Below are 24,909 nucleotides of genomic sequence, written 5' to 3' on the forward strand. Positions count from 1 at the left end.
AGGAAAATAGGTTGTGTTCACAAACATGTTAGCTAGCACGTTTGAATTAACATGTTTTTAAATGCAACCTTTTTTCCAAATCTACGCAAAGCCAAAGTTCTGGACTGGGAACTAAACGCTTGAGCTTCCAATTCAGAGGTGAGAATGCTAGCAACTGAGCTCCACGAATGCTACCTAAAACAAGTAGCTTTCAATACCACTTGCCTTTGGCTTCTTCCAGTCAACTCGAGGATGTTCTCTGGCATCACTGTTCTTCCACTGTTGCATGATCCTTGCTGGAACGGTGTCTGTGTAATTCACCAGCTGGAAGCCGGTCACATTTGCTCCACTCTCCTTGAATTTTACCAGGTCAATGTCCATGAATCCCTAATGGAGGAGAGAAACAAAAGGAGAGGGTCACTGGAAAGGACACAGGCCTGGAGAAAATGGTTTATTTATAAATAATGGAATGTCCTGTGTCTGGGTGGATAGTTCTTGGATTTCAGGAAACTTCTGTATCCATTAATGTGTGTAGCCATCCTTCCTTCTCTCCAAAATCCTGAATTCAAACCAAAGTTTCTCCTTGAGTTAAACTGAATGAATTTCCTTTTCTGCACAGCCAACAGAGAATGCCTGAGTTGGATGATGACATGCATTTCAATGCAGCAACATTAACAGGCATAGTAACGAGCATATTTTCATTAAAGCAGGTTGAATAATGGAAAAAATTATTCCCAAATAATGATTCAATGAATGTGCCAATATTTGCAGGGAGTATTGGTTGCAACAAATTATTCAGCCAGCTCTAACTTTTATGCACTCAATCAAACATCAATGGATGGATAATTCACTTTCAAATTATGGTCTTTAAAAGAAGGAGACCTGATGGAACAATAATCTTTCAGCAGAGCAAGAGGTAAATATTCATATTTACCCTGTCATAGAAACAGATCTGTTAAAAAGACACTGTCAGGTTATAATATTTTTGTAATTTTTATTAAAAAGAACACAACCAGTTACCTACATTTTTTTACTCTTTGAAAGATTTTAATTGAAACCTATTTCTTTATTTTTTCTCCCTCCACGTCCGTCACACAAGTATATGTGTGTTCGCCCATACAAACACACACACACAGTTGTTGTAGGGCTGCACTGCCAACGTTGATTTGATTTTTTAAAGAAAGCTATTGACTCATTGTCTGTGAAATAAAATCAAATAAAGAACGAGACGGACTTTGCAGGCAGATATAAGGGGGCGGGGGGTGGGGGAAAATAGGTCAAATCTGGGGCCTTCTAACTTTGACAATATTCCCGTTAAGACCGAATACATGATGGACCAGATTCTGGCTCCCCCATGCTCTCCTGGTGCTAACGTGGAGCTGACGGGCAGAACTGCAGTGCTTGTGCTTCCTGGGGGCAAGCTCCAGACGGGACAGGAGTAAAAGCACCACCCACACCACTAGCCCTTCTGCAAGGAGCATGGCTGGGTAGAGCGGGGTGGTGCTAGTGACAGAACTTGCTGCACCCCTGAAATGGAGGAGTAGGAGCTGCTGTACAGCACTATTCCCCAATATTCCCCTCCCCTCCAGACTCAGCATCCAGGATTCTCCTCCCCCATCTCTTGACACTTCTCATGCAGCTGTGACATACAAAGCCAAAAACCAGCCCCCCCTCTGCTCACCAAAACCTGGACTACATGCGATAAAAAATGGTGCTCTCTGACAGCCTGATGCAGAGCCAATGTAAAGACTCTCATCGGCTTCAATGGGCTTTGGATCAGGCCCTTACATGGAAACAATTAAAGGAACAGGCTGATTGCACGAACAAGAGATGAGAGGCTACGTCGGACTAAGGAGAGTCGCAAATGTTTTAACGGGAGCTTTAAAGACCCCTTCTCTTCCAGCTTTGTCTCAACAAATTTAGTATCCATCTGCTGACTCATTTGGATTTAGAGGTACACATTCTGTATAGATGCTTTTAAAAAGTTGTTTTATTTTGCTCCTAAGTGCAGTGGTCTAGGTAAAAAATATTATTTTATGAGACACAAATTCCTCCGAACGGTAAGTTAGTACGTTTCAATCCCCTCTGTCGTCCCCAACGTCGGGGTTTCAGAAACCCAGGGCTGTGACAAATGAATAGGGAATGCAGCGGAATACTGTCTGACATCTTAATGCACGTCAGACCAAGTGGTTTCTGACACACAGAGCTCCCAGGGTTCAGAAAGAGTGCCATGGCTAAAGTAGCACCTGTCATTGCAATGTGCTGGGGATTCACTCTGAAGGGAACAAGATGCAGGGTGTTTTAAAACGAGATCTGCCTGGTGTCTCCTATTATCTTTGGGCTTGACTTCTTGGGAAAAGCATCGCTCCCCATTCCCATCACTGTGTATTAATGAAGGGGCTATTTCTAAAGGAGGCCATCTGTCCAAGTCCCTTTCCAAGATGTCTTCCAACAGAAGCTGCCTTCTTCTCTTCCACACAATCATTAATGTGTCAGCTCTGATTACGACAGCAAACTATACCTGTCCTCACTGTAACAAAGGAGAGACAGAGGGAGAAAGAGATGGACTGAAAGAAAGCGAGGGAAGGAAGCAGAGGCACCATCAAATAGAAACACCAATCCTCCAGTGTCCTCAATCTGTTGCAAAGCAGCTTTAACGTGGTTGGGATCTATCCCCCTGAGGATTATCTCAAAAAGGGAATCTTTGAGCAGTATGCAGGAACTGTAATGGCTCCTATGCCACCTCCCTGCCAGCTTCCTACACCGAAGAGAGACGGGGGCATGGCTGGGGGGTTCCTACACTTCGGTGATCCCTGAATGGTGGAATGGTGGCATAATGTAGAGCAACCTTTAGGGGGCTCTACATTGTAGAAGCAGACTAGCCTGCCACACATATTTTCACCAATCCCATCCTGAGCTGTGCTGGCTACAAGGAGGCCAGGGTCTAGCAACAGAGGAAGAGGGGAATTTTGTTTCTGGAAGAAACTGGAGTCTGAGTGCAAAAGAAAATTGCTGACCAGAGATGTCAAATGAGTCCTTTACTCTTCTCACTGCAAAGAATGTAGATTTTGTTACAGTCCTGACCCTGGATCTATTCCACCCTCAAAGCACAACAAAACTGAAGAGAACCACACTGCAAAAACGAACACATTAGAAACAATTAATATATGCAGTCATATTAATGACAATTTGAATCACACATGATGGTGATGTGGGCCATAAAGCTTTTATTGGCACGTGTTTCTCCTAGTAAGATGTGGTAAGCTTGCTCCTCATGAGGGAATTATGCAGAGTATCTTAAAAAATATATATGGAGATATACCTATCTCACAGAACTGGAAGGGACCTTGAAAGGTCATCAAGTCCAGCCCCCTGCATTCACTAGTAGGGATCTGGGGCAAAAATCAGTACCTTGGTCCTAAGTGGCCCCCTCAAAGATTGAACTCACAACCCTGGGTTTAGCAGGTCAATACTCAAGCCACTGAGCTATCTCCCCCTCTTAAATGAGTGTGGATAAAACCTCCATAGTACATCCCAGCAGCATGTATTACATGGTATATACCCAATAACATAAAAGCTATATTAGAATGTACAGAGTCTTTAGGCACCTCATTGATAAATATATTGTCTCTTTCTTCTGTATAGCAAACCTGACTCATAAGTTCAGCTGTACAGATCTCTCGGGGAGAGGAAACATCTAGCTGACAATTTTAGAAACTTAAAGATAGCCCCAAATACCTCTTTCCAACATAATAACATAGTGTTCACAAGGCATGTAGCCTTGGAAACTTTATCAGGATCAGAAGCCAGTGCTGTAAATACCCCACTGGAAATCTGCCAGGACATTGGAATTTAAACCAGTTACTGGTGTGGTCTGAATAGAGGGGATCCTGCATCCCCGACCAGTAACAATTTGGAGAGAAGGAAGGGTTAAATTAAAAAGGAATCTTGCTGAAGCTGCTCAGAGGTTTAGAATGTTAGAATTTTAGCTTCATGTGAGATGGATTAATGGGGCAGTCAAAGGTGTATGATAAACGCAGTTTAGCATGTTCTATATAGGTTCTTATACCACACTTATCACCATAGGGGCTGAGCGCCTGAACCTTATCACATGGACATCATCACACTACCACAGCAACACATATAGCCATATGGGAAATATTGCGCATCATACAGCCTTCTGGAGAGCGGATCTCAGCCTGTATATTGAAAACTGTGTTCTCTAGTGCCACATGTGCTGATGCAACAACGTGGGAAAAATTCTTACGTCTGCCAAGCTAGAGAAAGTGACTTGTTTTTTGCTTTCACTGCCACCCTGGGATACTCTGTCCCACACATTCACCCAGCCATTTCCAAGCCAGGGCATTTTCTAACGAAAGAATCTGGGCTGATGCTCACAAAAGAAAGAACACTTTAGGTGGCAGCTGTCCTTAACGTTTTACCTTTTAGACAGGTCACATGAGTGTCACTTATTTTTAGAAAAAATTCTCCTCTGAGGCTCTGCCTGACAGAGACCTGATGATCTGCCACTACTGATAGTGGCCAAGTTAAATCTCTTGCATAAGAGATGGAGAAACATGAATCCAAGGTTACGCAAAATGTCAAAAGAAATGAATCCCAGGGGTTTCTAAGCTTACTTCTCTGATACTAATGGTTGTGCTCCTCTCTCTGACTTGATAGGCTGATGCTTTTAAAGACAAAGACCAGAACTTAAAAAATAAGGCCCACAAAAACAAACAGTTCCTCTACTGGCCAAGCCTTCTTGATCTCTAAAAAGAAGAAAACACAAAATACTTTGTACCGGCAAACCTGACTCAACATGGGAGCAGCCCCTCGGCTGCTGTAAGCCGGTCAGCAGAGCTCCACGAGGTGAGGATCACGTTTTCGCGGGTTTGCTCAGCTGCAGAACAGTTTCATTTTATTTGTGAACACAAAGAGGCAATTTTCTCAAGTGGAAAACAGCTTCTCCCTCCCCCCCGCCGAAAAATGGCTATTTCTGCAATGAAAATACCAATTTTCCTGCACCCAGGCTTGTAAAATTAAACTCAGTATTTTTGGTGCAGCTTTACTGACAGGGCAAACTACTATTGATTCATCGAAGTGAGCTCTTTTTTCCTGTTCATCACTTGTCTGATGCCCCACAGGTTGGGGACCATTACCCTAAAAGAACGTAGCTGGATAGCAAAGCTGTTTGTTATCACCTTTCAGCACCAGAGCCATGCTCTAGGATACAGGACTATGCACGACACGTACAGCCACGGCGGACATGCTCCATCTGCAGACTGGCTGGAAAATAAAGCCTGGGAAGCCTTTTTCTCAGCATAAATTATTTATGGTCCGTGCTGGCTGAGTAGGAAGCCTGCTCGTAGCCAGCTCCAATCCCTCTGCCCTTATGCACAGATTAAGAAAACAAACTACCTATAGTAGAAGATTCTGCCTTCTGCCTAGAAAGTGTGTGACAGAGGCAGAGCTCAACAGTGAGAGGGAGCTGGAAGTTTTTTCTGTCTTAGGTACTTATATGATCCCTGTGACAGGTGGCTGGTCCTGGTCCTTGTAACTGCAGCAGGTCCAGTGCCCTGTGCCAGAGCAGGTGCTCCCAGCTGGGCCAATTAACGGGACAGGGCTACACCTGGGTTGTAAAGGGGTCACAGGGCGTCTTAGTGAGAAGACAGCCGGAAGGGAACAGGACTGGATGTGAGTTGGCACTGTCTGAGGGAGGGTGAGCCAGGGAGATGCAGGAGCAGGATTGTCAGAGTTCCTGGGGAAAGCCTGAGATGTGAAGGGTGAGCTGAGGACCTGGTTTGTTTATTTGTGAATTTAGACAATAAAACTGCCTTAGAGAGACTGTGGGTCTGGCTGTGAGTCATTTGACAGCTGGCAAGAATCCCTGCCTTACCACAACCCCCTTTACTGCACCCGAGTGCCTCTGCCTTTAATGCATTTAGCCTCACCCCTGTGAGGAAGGGAAGTGCCAACATGGTTCTATTCCCTGTTCTGCCACTGGACTATTGGGTGGTCTTGGACAAGTCGTGTCGCAGCTCAGTGCCTCAGTTTCCCCACCTGTAAAATGGGTATAGTGCTACTGACCTCACTTGTAAAGCCCTTGGATATCTACTGATGCAAAGTGCTAGGTAAGAGCTAGGTGTTGTTTTATTCACCATCCCCATTTGGCCACACACACGCTTTAAGTCCATAAGCAGCCTGAATAATGTTATTCCAGGTAAGCTCTTTAGTAAATGTATGCAGGATTGGGACCTAACCAACTTAAAATAATACTAAAAAAATCAAATACTGAAGAAAAGCTGCAGTTAGTTGCCTCTCTAAAACTTGCATCCTTCCTCCAGTGGAACATTAGCATTTTAACTCTAATTATATTGTCTCCACTGAGTGCAGGGTCAGTACCGGGTCAGAATGGGGTAATTATGTGTCCATTTTTGTCTTGTAAATTATAGTGTTATTCTGGGACCGAAAAAAGGCATTTAATTGGTAGTTTAAAGTTTAATTATCAAAGGCCTGATGGTACCTTTTCACAGAAGGAGCTGCAGGAGAGCAAAAACTGCTATAAACACGGCACAAGCTCGCCTGGCTGACCCAGGAACCCCCTGCTCCCTTCAGAGGGGATGGGATGTGGCCTGCAATTTGGAGGTGTCGGGGGTCTTGGGAAAGCATAGGACTACCTCATAGATCCAAAGGCTACCTTCAGGGATGGTCTTTTCCTCCAGGGTCACCCTCCCCGCTCTCGGGGGTACAAGAAGCAAAGCAGAGTGAACTCTCTTCTAACAACACTAGTTCTGGTGTGGCACTACTCTAGTTTCCCTGTGGACATGGGGACAGTGGCAGCTCCCCTCCTGCCACGTCACCTCCTCTCACGACCACAGAGCCCCGATTATAGGATGTGTGCAAAGAAGGGCTTTGGCAAACTCTCAGGGAGCAGGCAACTCACGGCACAGCTGCTGTAACTTCCCCACCATCCACTGTATCCCCCTGTCTCTGTTCTCCACCCCAAGAGGGGAGAAACCAGCCCCAGGTCCTCTTTTTGAACACCTGACAGGCCTTCCACAGGAGGGTTTTTGAGACCGTTTCACAGCTATAGGTTATTGGAAGAATAAAGGGATCTCAGCATGTTGCCATTAACAACAGGGGCTCAGAATGCTCCTGGGATTGCTAATGGGATCCAGAACACTTCACTTCTGGGACACAAATTCAAATGCAGTTCAGGTTGGTAGAGAATGAAAGTCATTTCCCCCAGCTGACAGCCGCTCCTAGGACTAGCTGAAACAAATTGGGAGATCTGAATCCAGAAACCAGCTACCCAGGACACCAAAAATACTACCACAGAATTGGCATTAATTAACACCCTTGTGGCAGCTTGGCAGAGAGGCCAAAGAATGAATGAGTCTGGAGTCAAAACAATCTTCTCACCCCTGGAGATAGTCTCACCACATCATGGCTGACACGCCGTGGGAGGAACGCTCATATTTTTGGTACCCGTACGGTGGAGAAATAAAGGTCTTCGGTCTCTATGACTATTAAAGCTGGATCTTTTCATAGGCACAATATTCACAAACTACAAGAAAATACCAAGCAGAAAACCCACGAAAGAGGCAATAAGAAAGAAACAGTATTCAACTCACCAAATTTGCTAGAATGTAGTGGTATCCTATCCCATTTTTTTCAAGCTTGATGATCTGTAATGTCAAAAATGTTTCATTTAGAACATAGTTTATGCTAACAAATAAAGAGAGCGTGGCTTAGCTGGTTACCGCCTGCCCCATAATTCCCTTCCCAGTTATGCTTTAAATGAGACAGTTTGTGTGAGAACAGTCACAGTAAAAGGTAGAAGAAGAGCAAAGCCTTTCTAAGTGGTATTAAAGTGCTGTGAGATCAGCATCTGCAAGTATGAAATGAGGCAAAACAAGTTCAGCCACCATATCCCACAAGCAGGGAGAGCGGAGTATCTGAGTCTAGAAATATCACGTGGATTCAGGAGGTGAGACATAGTTGGTTACCATCATCTACAGCAGGGGTCGGCAACCTTTCAGAAGTGATGGGCCGAGTCTTCATTTATTCACTCTCATTTAAGGTTGCGCGTGCCAGTAATACATTTGAACGTTTTTAGAAGGTCTCTTTTATAAGTCTATAATATAGAACTAAACTATTGTTGTATGTAAAGTAAATAAGGTTTTTAAAATGTTTAAGAAGCTTCATTTAAAATTCAATTAAAATGCAGAGCCCCCCGGACCGGTGGCCAGGACCCGGGCAGAGTGAGTGCCACTGAAAATCAGCTCGTGTGCCGCCTTCGGCACATGTGCCATAGGTTGCCTACCCCTGATCTATAGGAATAGAGGGGTCCCCATAGGGAACCTATTGTTCTGTGAATGCCAGAAAAACACCAAATGTTACTTCCAAAATACTAGGGGGTAGCCGTGTTAGTCTGTATCTACAAAAACAACAAGGAGTCTGGTGGCACCTTAAAGACTAACAGATTTATTTGGGCATAAGCTTTCGTGAGTAAAAACCTCATCCGAAGAAGTGAGGTTTTTACTCACGAAAGCTTATGCCCAAATAAATCTGTTAGTCTTTAAGGTGCCACCAGACTCCTTGTTGTTCCAAAATACTGTACACCTCAAACCACCCATATCTTGCCTGATTCAGACCGTGCCAAATTTAGTGCAACTCAGACTTAAGTACCGTAGGCCTGATCCTCTAGTACACTGGGGCTGTTGCAGGTCACATGCCCAGTGCAAAGCTGCCCTGAGTCAAGCAGTCAGTCAATGGAAAATTCCTTTAGTGTGTGTGTTGAGATGATATATACGTGGTGCTGCTATATAAGATACCTAGAGCTCCTGACAGTCTCTCTCCCCTGATTCTTGGGATGTCTGGGCTCAGTCTGTTTTGATACTTCTTAATCAATATAATTGTTTAAAGCCCCATAATGTTTTAGAGTTTCCTTGTCAGCAGAAATGTTTCTGTTGCCTTCATTGCTAGCAAATGTGCCCTGCTTAATGGCTGATTTTTAGCTACTTTATTTCTCATCATTTTTGCTTGGTCTGTGGATTCCCATTAGTGGAATTCAGTTCTTACCATGTTTCTAAAGCCAGAGATCACATCACTCTATAATCCAAACCATATACAGAAAAAGCCCAGTTAGTAAAAAAACAAACGCCTCGCCCCAAGAGTTGCCAGTTACTGAGGGGAACCTTGTGCTGTTTGGACCAGGCATTTTAGCAGGCAAAACACCACCTCACTTCCATGGTGCTGTGAACTGATTCTGAATTACCAGCAGAACTATCAACGCTCAGGTGTCATATGCAAGAACATGAAACAAAACCAGATAAAGATCCCTGCTGTTATAATTGTTACCAAACCTATTTGTAATTATTGAACACTTGTTCCTGTGCAACTGATTCATCTGCCTTAGCCTTTCATAGCAGAAGTGCTCTTGTATAACATTAAAACTTGCCTGACTCCCTATGCTAATATCCCTGCCGCAATTAGCACCGCTGGAGAATACATTTGTTAACACTTTTTGATACAAATAAGTTAGCCTCCACCACCTTTCACGCGGCACAGTTCTCCTGTGGGAGATCATTAAATATGACTGAAGCAGATGAGTCTGAACTGCTCTAGGTCAGAGTAATCGCTCAGAGGAAGCAGATGTCTTCTATGCACATGCATGCTCAGAGTCATAGGATGTGTGATTCAGGGGCTAGATTGGGGAACAAAACCAGAACTCTGTGCCCCCCTTCTACTTAGTCAATTGAGATACACTTGTACAGGCAGTTCCCCTCTTCCACAGATGTACCTAGAAACGATCAGAGGTATAAGCAGCATTTAATATGTGCAAGGGCTTGCCAGGGCTGAGACGCGGCACCGCTAGACTCGGCAGTTCATAGCCCCGTTACCTTTGGCTTGCTGCATCGGTTATAATTGCTTGAGCCCCAGCACCTAATTGCTTGAGTCCCAACGCCTTTTTCATTACAAATTAAGCACGGGGCATACGGTGGGACCAGGAGCTGTGATCTCATGCCCCAGTGTCCCCCGGCTATTAAATAGGAGAATAGAGGGCGCTGGTTCCTTGCACCAAAACTGCCCTTATGTTATGTTATTAGGTGTCAGAGTCAATGAATTGGAGAGGGATACAGACCAGCTTTCACTGAGCTGGGAACCTACCGACTCATACACACAAATTATGCGCCTTGCCTCCTGTGTTTTACACAGTTATTTGCTATCTTAATTTATTTTAAAGTGCTTGCTCAGTTCTAATGCTTTTAGACTGGGGTGGCAAGCTGAGGTTATAATAGCATTTATCACTTAGACTGAACATGGAAAGAGGCAGCGTCGGGCTGCATGCTGATGGCTTGCTTGGGCCATCCAGGTTCCATTACCCACTTCTTAATGGGCAGAGTTTGACGTCTATTAGAGAGAAATTCTCTCTGAGAGTGATACAGCGGAGAGGAGAAGTTTCCAGTTACTCATTCTAATGAGCGTCAGGGAAGAAATGACATAGTGCTTTGATGGAATGCAAACACTTATTTATCCCATTAAGACAACACAGGATGGCCCAGTGGATATCCTGCCACCAGCCAGCAGGGCTGGCTCATAAAAGATGGTTACCTCAGCATAGATAAATCATGCCCTGCACCAGACATGGGTGAGAGAAAAATCAGGTTGGTTTCTCACATGCCTTTAACCCTTGAGTGAAGATTTCTTTTAGAACTGAGTTCTTAAGAACTCAGCCACAGTGACTTGAAAGGAGAAAGAGAGCATGAGCGTGTGAGTGAGACTGATGTTTGAGGGCCGTCCTCTGCTCTCTATTCAAGAGGGACCAAAAATTCACAGCCACCAAACAAGAGTAATAGGATGGTGTGTGTATGCGGGGGAATGTGCTGAAATACCAGGGAGAGGCTGAGACGGATGTCTGAACACCTCACACACACACAAAGAGAGTGAGACCGAGACAGAAAGTGCAGACATCTGTAAATAGGACTTGCTGGCGCAGCGAGCGAATAGACTAGCTGCTGACCTCAGGAGCTGAAGTCTCCCCTGTACATTTGCATGTCATGGAACACCCAGGAGCTAGCAGGCCCTGCTGAGGCTGGAATAGGCGGGGTATTTCAGGTCTTGTTTGAAGTGCCTTCACAGAGCTCTCTATGGGCTCAGGATTAGAATAGCCAGGGACGCTGCTGGTAAAGAGGGAATTGAGTGACGAAAGCCTGCATACCGTCCACCCTACTATGACAGGTCCTGTCCTATTTTCATGAGCACAAAGACCCTATGCGGTGAGGGTGCTCTGTCCAATTGGGTCATATTTCCCAAAGCTCAGTTCCCAGTTAGCCACCAAACTAAGTAAACAGATTTCCAAAAGAGCTCACCAGACTGGTGTTGAGCACTGGCCCTAAAGCCACGTCTCACCAAGTACAAACTGCCATTTCTATTTGGAAATTCACATTTTTTATTACAAGGGGCACTTCTGAACCTCCTGCCACTGGTGGCCATTTTAGTGGCAAACAACATCATTTAAGTGACAAGGGAGCTTGGGTTAAGAGAAGAGAAGCGGAAGGCAAGACATTGGAGGTGGGGGACAGAAATTCGTCAGTGAAAAGTTCTGCAGTTTTCTTTTGTACCTACCAAAGTTCACATTTTGGGGGCATTTCATGGAATTGAGGGCAAAGCATAAAAACAAATGAAAATTACAATTTTCAGTTTCAATGTGAAAACTTTTCTTGACCCAAATGAAACTGAATTTATGAATTCAAACTTTAAAAAAATCTTGAGGTTTCTCACTATAAAGTAGGGCCATTTTAAAGTAAACACACATTACATTTGGGGTGGTTTGTTATCAAAGGTGGGTCCATTTTACAAAATTGAAATCGATATGTAAAATGCACAGGCTTTTACATTTTGTTGTAATTAGTTTGCTCAGCCCTAATTATAAAAAAATTCCCTTCTTGCTTCTATATCTGACATGGTTTAAAATCAAAGAAGATTTTTTCTGTGTAACATGAAGACTACGTTTAAGTAGAGAAACTCTTCAATAAACCAGCATTGAAAGAGAAAGCGAAGAAGTTTTTCTGAACACACTGTAAGAAATGCCCAGACAAGCCCTCATTATTGCTGAAAAGCAGATAAATACTGTAAGAAGTCAACTCGGCAAGGAAGGAAAGATGCTACTGGACTGTTTAAGTGTGTGTCAGATGCTCAGGGAAGGTTGGGTCTTATATGGCGTTAGCCAGATTTTCATTGTCTAGGACATGTCAAGAAGTGCTATGCCTGTTCTGTGACTCAAGAAAGGACTTTACTCCCCAGAACAGTTAATCTGGCCCCACTCATGAGCACTAACTCGTGTAGGGGCAAATCCTACTCTCTCTATTATTATTTATGATGTAGCACCTAGCAGCCTCAGTCAAGGATTGGGGCCCCATTGTGCTTCACTGAACACCCAGCAAATGAAAGACAACCCTTGCTCCAGAGACAAGAGAAAATGACAGGTGGCTACAACAATCAGAGGGGGAAGCACAAGATAATGGAGAGACAATTACACAAGCATGGTAAGCAGTGGACAACACACCAGCTGTCTAGGCATTGTCAAATGTTTCGTATGCACCATGCAGAGGTGTGGAAGGCCCTAGCGGTAGCTCAGGGGGAAGGAGTTGGGGCTGGATTTGAGGAAACTGAACAGATAGATGCAAGAGAAGTCCTTGTCCGTCATTCTGGAGGTGGGTGTGAGGACTGGAGGCAGGGCAGCGAAAGAAGAGATGGGTCAGGGGGTTCCCAGCTCTGATGCACAGATCCATCCTATTCCCATTTCTGAATCCAGAGGAATAAAATGAAGAGACTAAAACATTGATAATGTCTGTGCACCGAAACCTTAAGAGTCAGAGGGCTACACAGAACCACCTCGCTGGGGATGAGCCAGGTGGTGTGTTGGGCTCTGCAAAGGACTCAGACAATTAACTGCAGGAAAAATATTGTGGAGCAGCACGGCTGACTCCAGCAGCTCCAGAGAAATCCTAGGTTTCCTCCAGCTCTCCAATTTCCAGAGGTGAAAGTAAGCCGGTCCGGTCCGGTCCGGCACACCGGCAAGAGCCAGTACGCCGTGCCGGACAGGACCGGCTTCCGCGATGGTGATTTAAAGGGCCCAGGGCTCCAGCCGCTGTGGAGAGCCCTGGGCCCTTTAAATCCCCGCCGGAGCTCCGGCAGCCGGGCTCAGGCAGTGATTGAAAGGGCCCGGTGCTCCCCGCAGCGGCAGGAGCCCTGGGCCCTTTAATTCGCCCCGGAGCCCCGGGGCTCCCAGCTGCCTGATTTAAAGGCTGTGTGATTTAAGGCTGGAGCCCCAGGGCCTTTAAATCATGAAAGGCCCCGTCTCTTCCGGTCGAGGCCCTGTCTCTTCTGGTTGAGGCCACACCCCCTGCACAGGACTCAGGCGTACCGGTAAGTCTCATAGACTCATAGACTCATAGACTTTGAGATCAGAAGGGACCATTATGATCATCTGGTCTGACCCCCTGCATGCTGCAGGCCACAAGACCCTTCCCTGGACTCTGCTGTTGAAGTCCCCAATCCTGTGTTTTAGTGACTTCAATCGGCAGAGACCCTCCTGCTAGTGATCCCTGCCCCATGCTGCGGAGGAAGGCGAAAAACCTCCAGGGCCTCAGCCAATCTACCCTGGAGGAAAATTCCTTCCCGACCCCAAATATGGCGATCAGTAAGACCCCGAGCATGTAGGCAAGAGTCTCTAGCCTGACCCTTGTTGGCCATTATGCTATTTACGTACCATTGCTTGGTTTTCCTTGGCTACTATGTTTTACCATTACACCATTCCCTCCATAAATTTATCTAACTTAATCTTAAAACCCGACAGGTCCGTCGCTCCCACTGTTTCCCTCGGAAGGCCGTTCCAATATTTCATCCCTCTGACGGTCAGAAACCTTCGTCTAATTTCAAGCCTGAACTTCCCCACGGCCAGTTTATATCCATTCGTTCTCATGTCCACATTAGTACTAAGCTGGAATAATTCCTCTCCCTCCCTTGTATTTATCCCTCTGATATATTTAAAGATAGCAATCATATCCCCCCTCAGCCTTCGCTTTAAGTCCTTTAAGTTACTTTCACCCCTGACAATTTCTTCTGTATAATAAAGACGAGATGGTTCTGGGCTTTAGTGAACCTATCCTGCTGTGATTCACACTCCCTTCATAAGTGCCCTTCTGTAGAGCAGCATGGATAAAGGGAACAAGGAAGAGAACTTATCCAGGAGAAACAACAAGGCCCTTAACACATGCAAGTCCCCTCCCGGAGAGCCTGTTGCCAGCACAACCTTGCCCAGGATGGCGTTCAGCCGCTCCGTCTCACAGTCCACCACCACCAGCCGTTCCTTTTTCTTCTCCAGCTCCTGGAAGAGCATCCTGTAGCCCTCTTCTGTTGTTGTCAGGATGTTGACAGCTGTCACCTGCCAGTTCTTCTCGGCAGCTGTGTCCAGCACTTTCTGTAGGACTGACAAGCCTGGAGAAAGAGGGGAACAGGGAGGGAGTCAGGTTTTAGTTCTTGTGTGTTTGTTTGCACAACCTCCTAGGTTATATGTAACAGACATAATAATCTCATTTACAGATGAACATAGGCAGTAAGTCAGAGATATGGTCACCCTCTAAATGAGATGTGCTTATCCAGCGTATTAAGGGTAACAGCACCAAATAAATACATTGCACTCCTGCACTGCGGGAGCGTGGAATGCTTTACAAACATCAATCATTTAAGGGCTCACTTGTGTGTTATATGCAGAGCCCCACATTGGAAATGTGTGTAGTTAACACCAGTGTGAAGGACATAGGTGTGTACCTGCTGCTCACTCCTCTGGGAGCTCAACGCACATCCTCCAGCCCCATCCCGCACTGGCATGGGCAGGCATGGCCCTGCCTCTATCCTTTGTCTCTTGCAGTATGCCCAGCCCAGAGTCCCCACTCTTCCTGTGAAAAGCCCTTGTGTACGTGCTCCTGCATAAGACCCCACCAAGTCTAAGGCTCACAAAACTCCTGTAGTTTCGTAGCCACTTGAGAGATGGGGAAACAGAGACAGAGAGGGTAAGGCACTTGCCCAACATCAGACATGGAGTTTATGACCGATCTGAGTAGAGAACCAAGTTGCCTTGTTTTAACCCACAGATCCCACTTCCTTCTATGCATTTATTTACCAGCAGAGCAATGATACTGTCTGTTCATGTTTTGGAAAAAAGGGTTATTAACAGCAAATTTAGTATCTCTATAATTGGTTCCTAGAAGCTCAGTGACTCTCTTTGGTAATTGACCGGTGTTCACTTAACGCAGGGAGCTCAGAGAGTTTTCCAAACTATCCCAGCTGTGCACGCAAATTCCATGCTTGTGTGTGCAAACGGGCATTTGACATGCAGGTGCCCATTATGTCCTAAGTGGCAACTGCACCTGTGCACAAATGGGGGGTTCCCACAGGCATCGGGTTAGGCAGACAGCTAGAAAATAGGATCCTAAGCGATCCCCTTATTAAATCTAAATCATTGCCCGATTTGATATCCAAACCACTTGTGTTTGGGCTATTCTCCTGAGGGAGCAGTCGTCTGTTCTGCCCAGGGGTGACAAACAGACACGCTCCGCCTACTCTGCCCTCGCCACTCACCCCGGTCAGCATCGTAAATGTACACAAACTTCTGCCAGTTGTAGTACTCGATGATGTTGATGAGGGCGTCCTGAAGCTCTGGGCGCAGCTGGAGGACGAACTGGTTGGAGGTGTCGACGGGGAAGCTGGGCGTTATGAAGCAGACGTGGAGCGCCCCGCAGAAGGATGTGAGCATGTTGACCGTCTTCCTGTCGTAAAACCCAAAGATGGCGTAGACGCCCTTGGAGAACTGCGAGCAGACTGGAAGGGGGAGAAGGAGATGGTTAGGGGAGCTAGGCAAAGAAGCCCAATTTCTGAGGCAAGCCTCTGTTGCTTTGGACTATTCATCCCTCTGTCTGGGCACATAAGCTGGTATAGCCATCCTGCACTGCATTCAGTTAGAGAACCAGGAGGTGGGGGGATGCCCTGCCCTTTAACTCCACACGACTTCTCCAGCTCTGAACTCATCTTAGATGACACTGCGAGGGAGAACGAGTTTGCTGCTCTCCCGCTGCTCCCTTGCAGACACTGCTCATGCTAGGATATGAACTGTTGTTTTGAAGAGTAATCATAAAAAAAAACACATTTTAAAAGACGGTCCCAATAAATCACCCAGGCTCCAGAGGGCACGGAGCGACAGCTGCTTGCTGCTCAAGCTTCTGCCAGAGGAGCGCTGAGTGATAGAAGTGTCAGCCTTGCATCCTACTCACCACCCGCCAAGCCACAGGAGGAGAAATACCATTCCAGCTCTCTGAAGGAGGGCACCAGGGCTTTTAGAATCTTGCCAGGATATTTCTCTCTCTCTCTCTCTCTCTCTCTCACACACACACACTTTCTCTCTCCAGATTCTTCACCCTCTTCTGCTCTCTCTGCACCACTCAGGTTCACATTGCTCCCAGGGCTGAAGTGGCGGGTGGTCGTTGTGCAGGCAGTGCCTTCTATGGCCTTCCCACAACAATGGACCTGGTTCAAACACTTCCCTTCCCAAGTTGCTGGGGGGGCAGCCCAGGGAGCACATGTTCAATTAAAAAATCAAAGGTTTTTGAAAGAGAATCATCATCCCGGGCTGCGAGCTAGAGCCTTCAGGGCCACACGTGGTGTCCTGGCTGCAGGCTGGACACCACTGAGATAGAAGATGACACCCTCTGCCAACAGCTAAATTGCACATTTGGAACTCGGGAATCGCTGGCTCCCTAGCACCGGGCATAGGGCATCCCTGCCACAGGAAAAGTGGGGCTTACGGCGGCTGTAGAGGGTGACACAGCCCCACAGATGAGGGTGGGTCATTCCATCCGGTAGAGAGCATTGGCACCCGAACTGGTACAATCTGTACTCCCCACCCCCAAGTCCAGCAAAGCTTGTCAAAGAGCATTGAAGAGTTCAGACCCTGCACACTGGCAACCGTCCGTAATGTACCTTTGGCCATCACAAACGCTATACGGTTACAATGCGCACACACGGCATAGATGATACAGGGTAATGCTGAACCTTGTGGGGGTGCCGAAGCTGCCCAGCCCTGTTGTGGTAGCTTAGCTGCCTGTTTAAGGATGTCAGGGGGGCACTGCCTCCTTCCAGCCCAACACCTCAGCAAGCCCCCTGCCACGCCTAGGGGGAGGCGGAGGAGTCGTAGGCTCCACTTCTGCAGAAAGGGCCACTGCTGAGAGGGGCTTCTCACTAAGGAGCCGGCTGATTCTCCTGGACACCGCATCCGACCAGGCCACAAAGCCACCAGGGCAGAGTTCAGCCCACGGACATTGCTTTAAGTTATTGCAAACTGGCCTGTTTTCAATGTCTGCTACGCACCTCAGCCCTACTTCACGCTTCCAACAGTCAGGGTGCCCTTGGGTTCCTAGTATCTTTTGTACCTGGGAAGGCCTAGATGCCTGACTGTTTCCATGCATGCAGATCTGGTCCCCCCCATCTCAAAAAAGAGATATTGGAATTGGGAAAGGTACAGAAAAGGGCAACAAAAATGATTAGGGGTATGGGGAGAGATTAATAAGACTGGGACTTTTCAGCTTGGAAAAGAGATGACTAAGAGGAGACATGACAGAGGTCTATAAAATCAGGACTGGTTTGGAGAAAGTAAATAAGGAAGTGTTATTTACTCCTCCTCATAACACATGAACTAGGGGTCACCAAATGAAATTAACAGGCAGCACGTTTAAAACAAACAAAAGGAAGTATTTCTTCACACGACGCACAGTCAACCTGTGGAACTCTTTGCCAGAGGATGTTGTGAAGACCAAGGCTATAACAGGGTTCAAAAAAGAACTAGATAAATTCATGGCGGATAGGTCCATCAATGGCTATTAGTCAGGATGGGCAGGGATGGCGTCCCTAGCCTGTTTGCCAGATGCTGGGAATGGGCGACAGGGGATGGATCACTTGATGATTCCCTGTTTTGTTTATTCCTTCTGGGACACCTGGCATTGGCCACTGTTGGACGACAGGATACTGGGCTAGATGGACCCAGAATGGCCGTTCTTATGTTCTTTTGCTTTCGAAGGCTGGGGGTGGGGAAGGCTGGATCAGGAGATGGTGTGGCCTGGAAGTTCACTCTGGCTAACCCCTCAGGGTGTGGGTCAGGTAAGGCACAGCTCTTGGTTTCTGATCTCAGCAGTTACTGGTACTGCTGTGCAGTATGGGAGGTTGCTGTCTCACGTCGATGGCCTCCTCAGGAGAGCACTTAATGAGATCGTGGGAGCTGCTGGAAAACTGCCTCAAGATTTCAGTGAGGCAGAGAGAGCAGCACACGTTGTGGGTGGTAAAACTCAGTCCCAGATACAGTCAGACTTATTTAATATCACTCCTGTTTATGGCACATTCCAGTTATTCTCAATACATCTCCAAGCCCCAGGCAGTGAGAGTGACAGCATTTCCCGCTGTCAGAACTCCTGCCACTAGCATTGCCTTCCATTGTCACTCCATGTCTTAAAGACCCCTTGGCGGTGACATTTACACTGACTCAAGGCTTCGTGCTGCCCCATGTTAAATAAAGGAGGAGGAGCTGATGTGACAGCTTCATTTTGGGGTCCCCTGGCAAACCCCTGCACGGTCCTCAGGAATCGCACGATCTACTTCTAGACTGGTGAGAGCCAGCGCTGTGTATGCCATGGGTTCCAAGGAGGACTGAGGGTGGGGATTAAGAGTCAGCCCCAGATAGCCTTTCTCCTGAGCTTACCATTGTTCCCCCTCCCCCCCGATAAACTCCATGTCACAGGAATTACCAGACTGGATCAGACCGTCCAGCTCTGGAGCCCATCTCAGACAGAGCCCTGCCCCAAATGCTTCAGAGGAAGGTGCAAGAAACCCTGCAGCAGGCAGATGTGGGAGAATCTGCCCCACTCCTATATAAATCTCATCCTACCCCCTAATAGTTAGAGATTGATTTCATCCCTGAAATCGGGACTTTTACATCCCTTTCCAAAGTCTGTTTTTGTTGGCATTAACTATAGATATTCTCCTTCCTATGTATAAGCAGCTGCAGTCCAGCATATCCCCACCATAGTAAGCCAAACACAGCCCTGCGAGGGAAGGGCTGTTTAAGGTATGAAAATCAGACCTCTCTCTAGAAGGCTGAGTTGTAACCATCATGACAATCCCAGCACCCACTCACCCCAGTGCCACCGCTGTGACACCCTCCAAGCACCCATTGGAACAAGAAGAAAACCTAGTTTCATTGATACAAGAAACAGACCAGCTGACAGACTCTAGATCTGATGAAGTTTTGCACGGAAAGCTCAGGATTTCAAGACTCATTTCAGCCTGGCCACCACCATGACTCTTCCCATTCCGATGGGCTCAGGAAGGGTGTGAGACTGGAAACGACTGACCTGATGCCCTGATAGTTAGCAGGTGGGTGCATCTCTCTCTGGTCTCTCATCAGAGGACAGTGTAAGTTTTGCCGTGCTTCAAGTGACCAGCCAGGTAAATGTCTCACCCACCCCCCACTATCATGCAGACCCAGACTACAAGTCAAAGTGAGTTTTGACTCAGGGATGTTTGTCAGCGTGTCATGCTAGCACTTTAAACAGCTGCTGGATTTTCTTATTATTTCATATCTGTATTACAGTGCTGCAAGAGGCCCTAAACTGAGATCAGAGCCCTGCTGTGCATAAACATCCTAAGAGACAGTTTCTGCCCCCAAATAACTTAGAGTCTAAAGAGAGGAGACAGTGGATGGCAGACAGGAAGAACTGTTATCCGCATTTTGCAGACGGGTGTGCAGTCCCCACTCCACATGCACATGGCAGCTGTGTGAAAGGGCCTGTGCTAACCTGAGCAATTAGGGAGAAGGCAGAGCGCGGAGCTGGCCCCAGAGCCCTGGCTGGCTAAAGGACTGGGAGGAAATCCTGCTGCTTCCAGCCCAGGTTCCCTTGGAGGAGTGGAATCCCATTCCAGAGCACAAGCTCAGCCCTGTCCAAATGGGGCCAGAGGATTGGTTGCAAGCCACCTGGTCGGCTCTGGACCAATCTGCTGGCACGGGAGTTGAGCTGGAGAGAGATGTCAGAGCACATCCTGCTGCTGCTGGAGGGAGCCGTCCCAAACCCAGCCAGAACCTGGGGCTAGGGGGTTGGCCCAGCTAATATACAGGGGTCACAGTGACAGCCAGGCTGCAGGAGCAGTCTTGACTCAGCAGAGGTGTTCTGACCACCATGGGGATGGATACCAGTGAGGCAGCAGACTCAAACTCCCCCTCGGAGCTTGCCCCATGCCCGAGCACTAGCAGCCATTGCAGAAGGAACCCTGACTGGGGCTGGGGGCAGTGTGGACGCCTGAGGGAGCATATTTAAGCGTTAGGGACTCAGTACAATTGTAGTATTGCTAGTGGGTGTATGCGTGATCCCCGCCCCCATGTAGGAGCCCTTAAATCAGTGGGTCTCAAACCTTTGTACTGGTGACCCCTTTCACACAGCAAGCCGCTGAGTGCGACCCCCCTTATACATTAAAAACACTTTTAAAATATATTTAACACCATTATAAATGCTGGAGGCAAAGCGGGGTTTGGGGTGGAGGCTGACAGCTCGCAACCCCCCATGTAATAACCTCGCCACCCTCTGAGGGGTCCCGACCCCCAGTTTGAGAACCCCTGCCTTAAATGGCCTCTTGCACTAACTGAGGCTTGTCCCTGCTCAGATACAAGCATTAGGGTTGTATCTGAATGCGGCATTTATTCATGGGATTAATTCCCGCCTCCCCAAAGGGTGTGGGAAGGAACCAAGAGACTCGGGCCCAGTGAGAAGCAAATGGAGTCCTCTCCCCCTCAGGCACGTGGCTGGGAATCTGAGCGCCCCACAACAAGCTGGGCCTGGGACTGAGGCGCAGAGAGATGAAGGGCCAAGTTTTCCAAACAGCGTAGGGCTCCCATTTAGCCACCAAAATAAAGAGGCCAGGTTTTCAAAAGAGCTCCGCACGGTGCGTGTTGAGCTCTTCTGAATCGGAGGGGAGCACTTTTGAAAGCCTGGATGCTCATGACTGGCCCCAAATCACTCATGGAGTCTGTGGGAGAGCTAGACGTTGAACCCCGATCCCACGAGGGCCAAACCACTGCCTTACCCTCCAGGCTGGCCTGTCTCTTTCTGCAGTTCAATCTGCACCATTGGAACACAGCAATCCTGCCACACCAGAACTTCCAGGTTCTAAAAGCCCCCAGTAGAAGAATTTGTGGTCACTCTCTTGCCATCTCTTAAAGAGGGGAAGATATCATGGATCCAAAACTGCGACAGAAAAAAAATCCTTTTCTTTGTCTCACTATGGAGTCTCTTTCCAATTGGCGGTAGTATCTGTATCAGCCATCATCCTGGGACTGTCACATTTCCACAGAAAAGTAGCAGATCAGATAGAAGTATTCTCAACATCATTTCCGTGTGACTGGACCAATGGGACTAATGAACAGTGCTGTATGATTCCATATGTGAGAGATAAGACGCAGAGCTCTAGGGAGCCGTGCTCAGAGTCCCTGCATGATTAAAGTGACATGCTTTGTACAGCTGAGCAAATCATTTGCAATTAATAATCCAGACAGTAAATTTAGCCTATTTCTGAGCATACCACGATTTCCTCCAACATGTTTGCTATTTGAAATTATTTTATTTTGTAAAATAACCGAAAATTAACTGTATGGATCAACCAGGCATAATCATCACGCCTACGGTGTTCTGAGATACCCAGGAATTCTAGCATTTCCAACAGATTGCACCAAAGAGGACTGAAAGAACTAACAGTCCTTATTGCTGGTAATTTTGGAAAAGACCCCTGGCTCACATCATGTTTTCAGATTCACAGAAACCACTACTAGTCACTGCAGATTATTTGGGGGAAAAGACTGGCCAGGGTTTGGGGAACAACAGGGGATTTCTCATGGCAGTTAGTTAGAAAATGTTAGTAATGTTAATAGTTAAGAATTTCAATCACCTTTCCAGCAATAATCCTAACTCTAGTAATGGACAGGCAATAATGGTCAAATTGTTCAAGGTCTTGCGACTAGTTTGAAATAATTGTGTACCAAATGTATGAATCCTGCAGAAAACAAAGGAGATAAACACTTTCCACAAGTTTAATGGAAGAAGGGAATTTGGAATTTTTTCCATTGTGTTATCGGTTGCATTTTTTGTTGAGAACTGAATATGAGGGGCAACAGGTGTGAAAATGACAGGGGGAGGTTTTAATGGATGGGGGAAAGGCAGCACAAAACAGAATGGTCAGATTCCTCAGTTTCCTTCCCAGATTCCCATTCACTCAAAACTGGCCCATCCTGTCTTGAGTAGGCAAGAGACCCTTTGCAAACACGTTGGCCATGAGCTGTGGTGGGGATAAGGTGCATGGCTCAATTTACAGGCATTTCTGCCTGTAAGATAAGAAGATCCTTTCTGTTTCCCAAGTCTTCTCCTTTCATATGAAACCCCCCGGATTAAATCATTGAAACATGACAGGGTTAGGAAATAGGCATTATGTTGAAAGCACACACAGGCTATTGCTTTTCCACTGACACCTGTCAGTCAGCTGAAGACATACACCAAGGCCCCTGAGCTGACAGCCCTAAAATAAGGAAAGAGACATTCTCCAGCTTTAAATTGCACATTTGCATTGCAGGGGAAGAAGGTGATGAAAAAATTCGGACTATATAAACAATTCGGAAACAACTGCTCTCTCTAATCAGTTGGGGGGTGGGGTGGGAGGGGAAGCAGAGGGGAAGGGCTAGACCCCCTAAGTTGAGTCCTGCTTCTGGGAAGTTCAGGGGTGTTTGGAACTGGAGTTTTAGTTTGACCCATTTTAGAGACGGGGTCAGTCATGACATCTGGACCCTGTCACATGATACACTCTCTGCTAGGGTGCCTCCTTCTGGTTGCTCTGGGGATTAGTCCCTTTCCAGGTCTGCTGCCCCCTTGCTGCCCTTTCGCCACACCCTCTGCCCTTGGTTTCTTCCCTCTCTACTGGGCAGTGTGTGGCAATCGGCTCCCTCACTGTGGCCAGGTTGCTGGCTTGATACTAGCCCTACCTGTTCCTTCTCACCTGAGCTCCATCATCACTCATGGGGTTTCTTAGGCCACCTAATTCCCCTCAGCTATGGCCTCTCTGGTTAAGTGGCCCCTTCTCAGCCTCGTTATCCCCTTTTAGGCTAGTGTGGGGTGAACACCCCATCACAGACCCACATCTGAGTTCTGCGGAGCTTGGATCTGTGTTTTTTAATCTGACCCATTAAAAACAGCAAGAAAACACCCTTTCTCCTACAAATAGCATAATGGAACATGCAGAAACTGATTCTCAAACCTTGGGCAAGTTTATCCCTACAAAAGTTACTACAAACGTTTTTTTTTCCTCCTGCTCATAATAGCCCACCTTAATTGATTTGTCTCGTTAGAGTTGGTAAGGCAACCCCCATCTTTTCATGTTCTCTATATGTATATATATCTTCCTACTGTGTTTTCCACTCCATGCATCCAATGAAGTGGGATTTAGCCCATGAAAGTTTATGCCCCAATAAATGTGTTAGTCTCTAAGTTTCAGAGTAACAGCCGTGTTAGTCTGTATCCGCAAAAAGAAGAACAGGAGTACTTGTGGCACCTTAGAGACTAACAAATTTATTAGAGCATAAGCTTTCGTGGACTACAGCCCACTTCTTCGGATGCATCCGAAGAAGTGGGCTGTAGTCCACGAAAGCTTATGCTCTAATAAATTTGTTAGTCTCTAAGGTGCCACAAGTACTCCTGTTCTTCTTTTAGTCTCTAAGGTGCCACAAGTACCCCTCGTTCTTTTTTCTTGGGCAAGTGTGTTTGTTTTCAGTAGATGGCATTTTTCCCACCATGATAGTTCCCTCAAAGCCAATGCTTCAGCTATGAGCTCCAGGGAACTGTCGTGGTGGTACCGTATTTCAGGTCAGAAATAAGGGAACCTGGAGTAGCCGTGGAGGGACACTGGCCACAAAAGGAATGGAAGTGAGAAATCTCAGAAGGCTACTGGTTTCCTAAGTAGGGAACATGGGGAGATTCTGGTGGGAATCCAGGAACAGAACTTTAGAAAGCAAATTGTTTGCTCTTGAGGGAGCTGGAGAGGTCACTAGAGGGGATATTTAGCAGTCGCTCACCTCTCGTTTGTTTTAAAAGCGGTATTGTCTCCCATGACTGGAGATGTGAAATGTAATATTCAGCTGCAGATTTAACTTCATTTGCAAGGCGTTTAAAAATCCCCAGGTCAGACTGAACTCCACAATGGCTGAAGCCTTATTACCATAATGCAACCCTTCCTTCGCCAGGGAAACAGAAACAAAACATAATCATCTAGATTTGAACTCAAAGCAAAACAAACCCACTGGCATTAGGGGCGTCAAGAAACAGTTCCAAGGACTCTTGCCTGGCTTGCTCTGTGTGTGTATGTGTGAGCATCTTTTATTTTTAGCACAGTCTGCCTGGAGGCAACCCTCACACAGTGATGGAGGACCTGACATCAGGTCGGAGAAGCCGGTGGAATTTGGATCAGAGGGTGCTAGTGTCTGTTCCAATTAGGAACAACTTGGAACAACTCGCAAACATTTGTCCTCACAGCGCTCCAACGTGGCTTAGGTGCCAAAGTGCATCTCTTCACCAAATCCCAATGACATGCCCACAGATTTCTCTAGCAGGAAAAATAGATCCTATATTCCCCCATGGCTTTTACATATTCCCTTACCTGAAAGTAAACATTTCCCACATATTCGCTCAACCACAAATCAGCCTGATGTCATAATGCAAGAAACATTCCCTCCGGGCCATTTTAAACAGTTTAAAAGGCAATAAGGTATGGTTTCCTTTCACTGTTTCCTGC

The 24,909-nt window shown here is 46.7% G+C and overlaps 1 protein-coding gene across 7 annotated transcripts in view; it reads right to left on the minus strand.

The window, feature by feature from the left end:
- The window catches only part of GRIA1 (glutamate ionotropic receptor AMPA type subunit 1), a 183,723-nt gene that overhangs the window by 62,589 nt on the left and 96,225 nt on the right, over nucleotides 1-24,909 (minus strand). For all 7 annotated transcript variants that reach the window (XM_054038131.1, XM_054038128.1, XM_054038126.1 and 4 more), the window contains exons 3-6: nucleotides 15,628-15,867; nucleotides 14,300-14,484; nucleotides 7,614-7,667; nucleotides 205-366 (exon numbers count right to left, since the gene is read on the minus strand). In XM_054038131.1, coding sequence (XP_053894106.1) covers nucleotides 205-366; nucleotides 7,614-7,667; nucleotides 14,300-14,484; nucleotides 15,628-15,867 — 641 coding nt within the window. The remainder of the gene's footprint in view (nucleotides 1-204; nucleotides 367-7,613; nucleotides 7,668-14,299; nucleotides 14,485-15,627; nucleotides 15,868-24,909) is intronic.

The sequence above is a fragment of the Malaclemys terrapin genome, chromosome 8 (genome assembly GCF_027887155.1).
Source record: "Malaclemys terrapin pileata isolate rMalTer1 chromosome 8, rMalTer1.hap1, whole genome shotgun sequence".
In the NCBI taxonomy this organism is placed as follows: domain Eukaryota; kingdom Metazoa; phylum Chordata; order Testudines; family Emydidae; genus Malaclemys; species Malaclemys terrapin.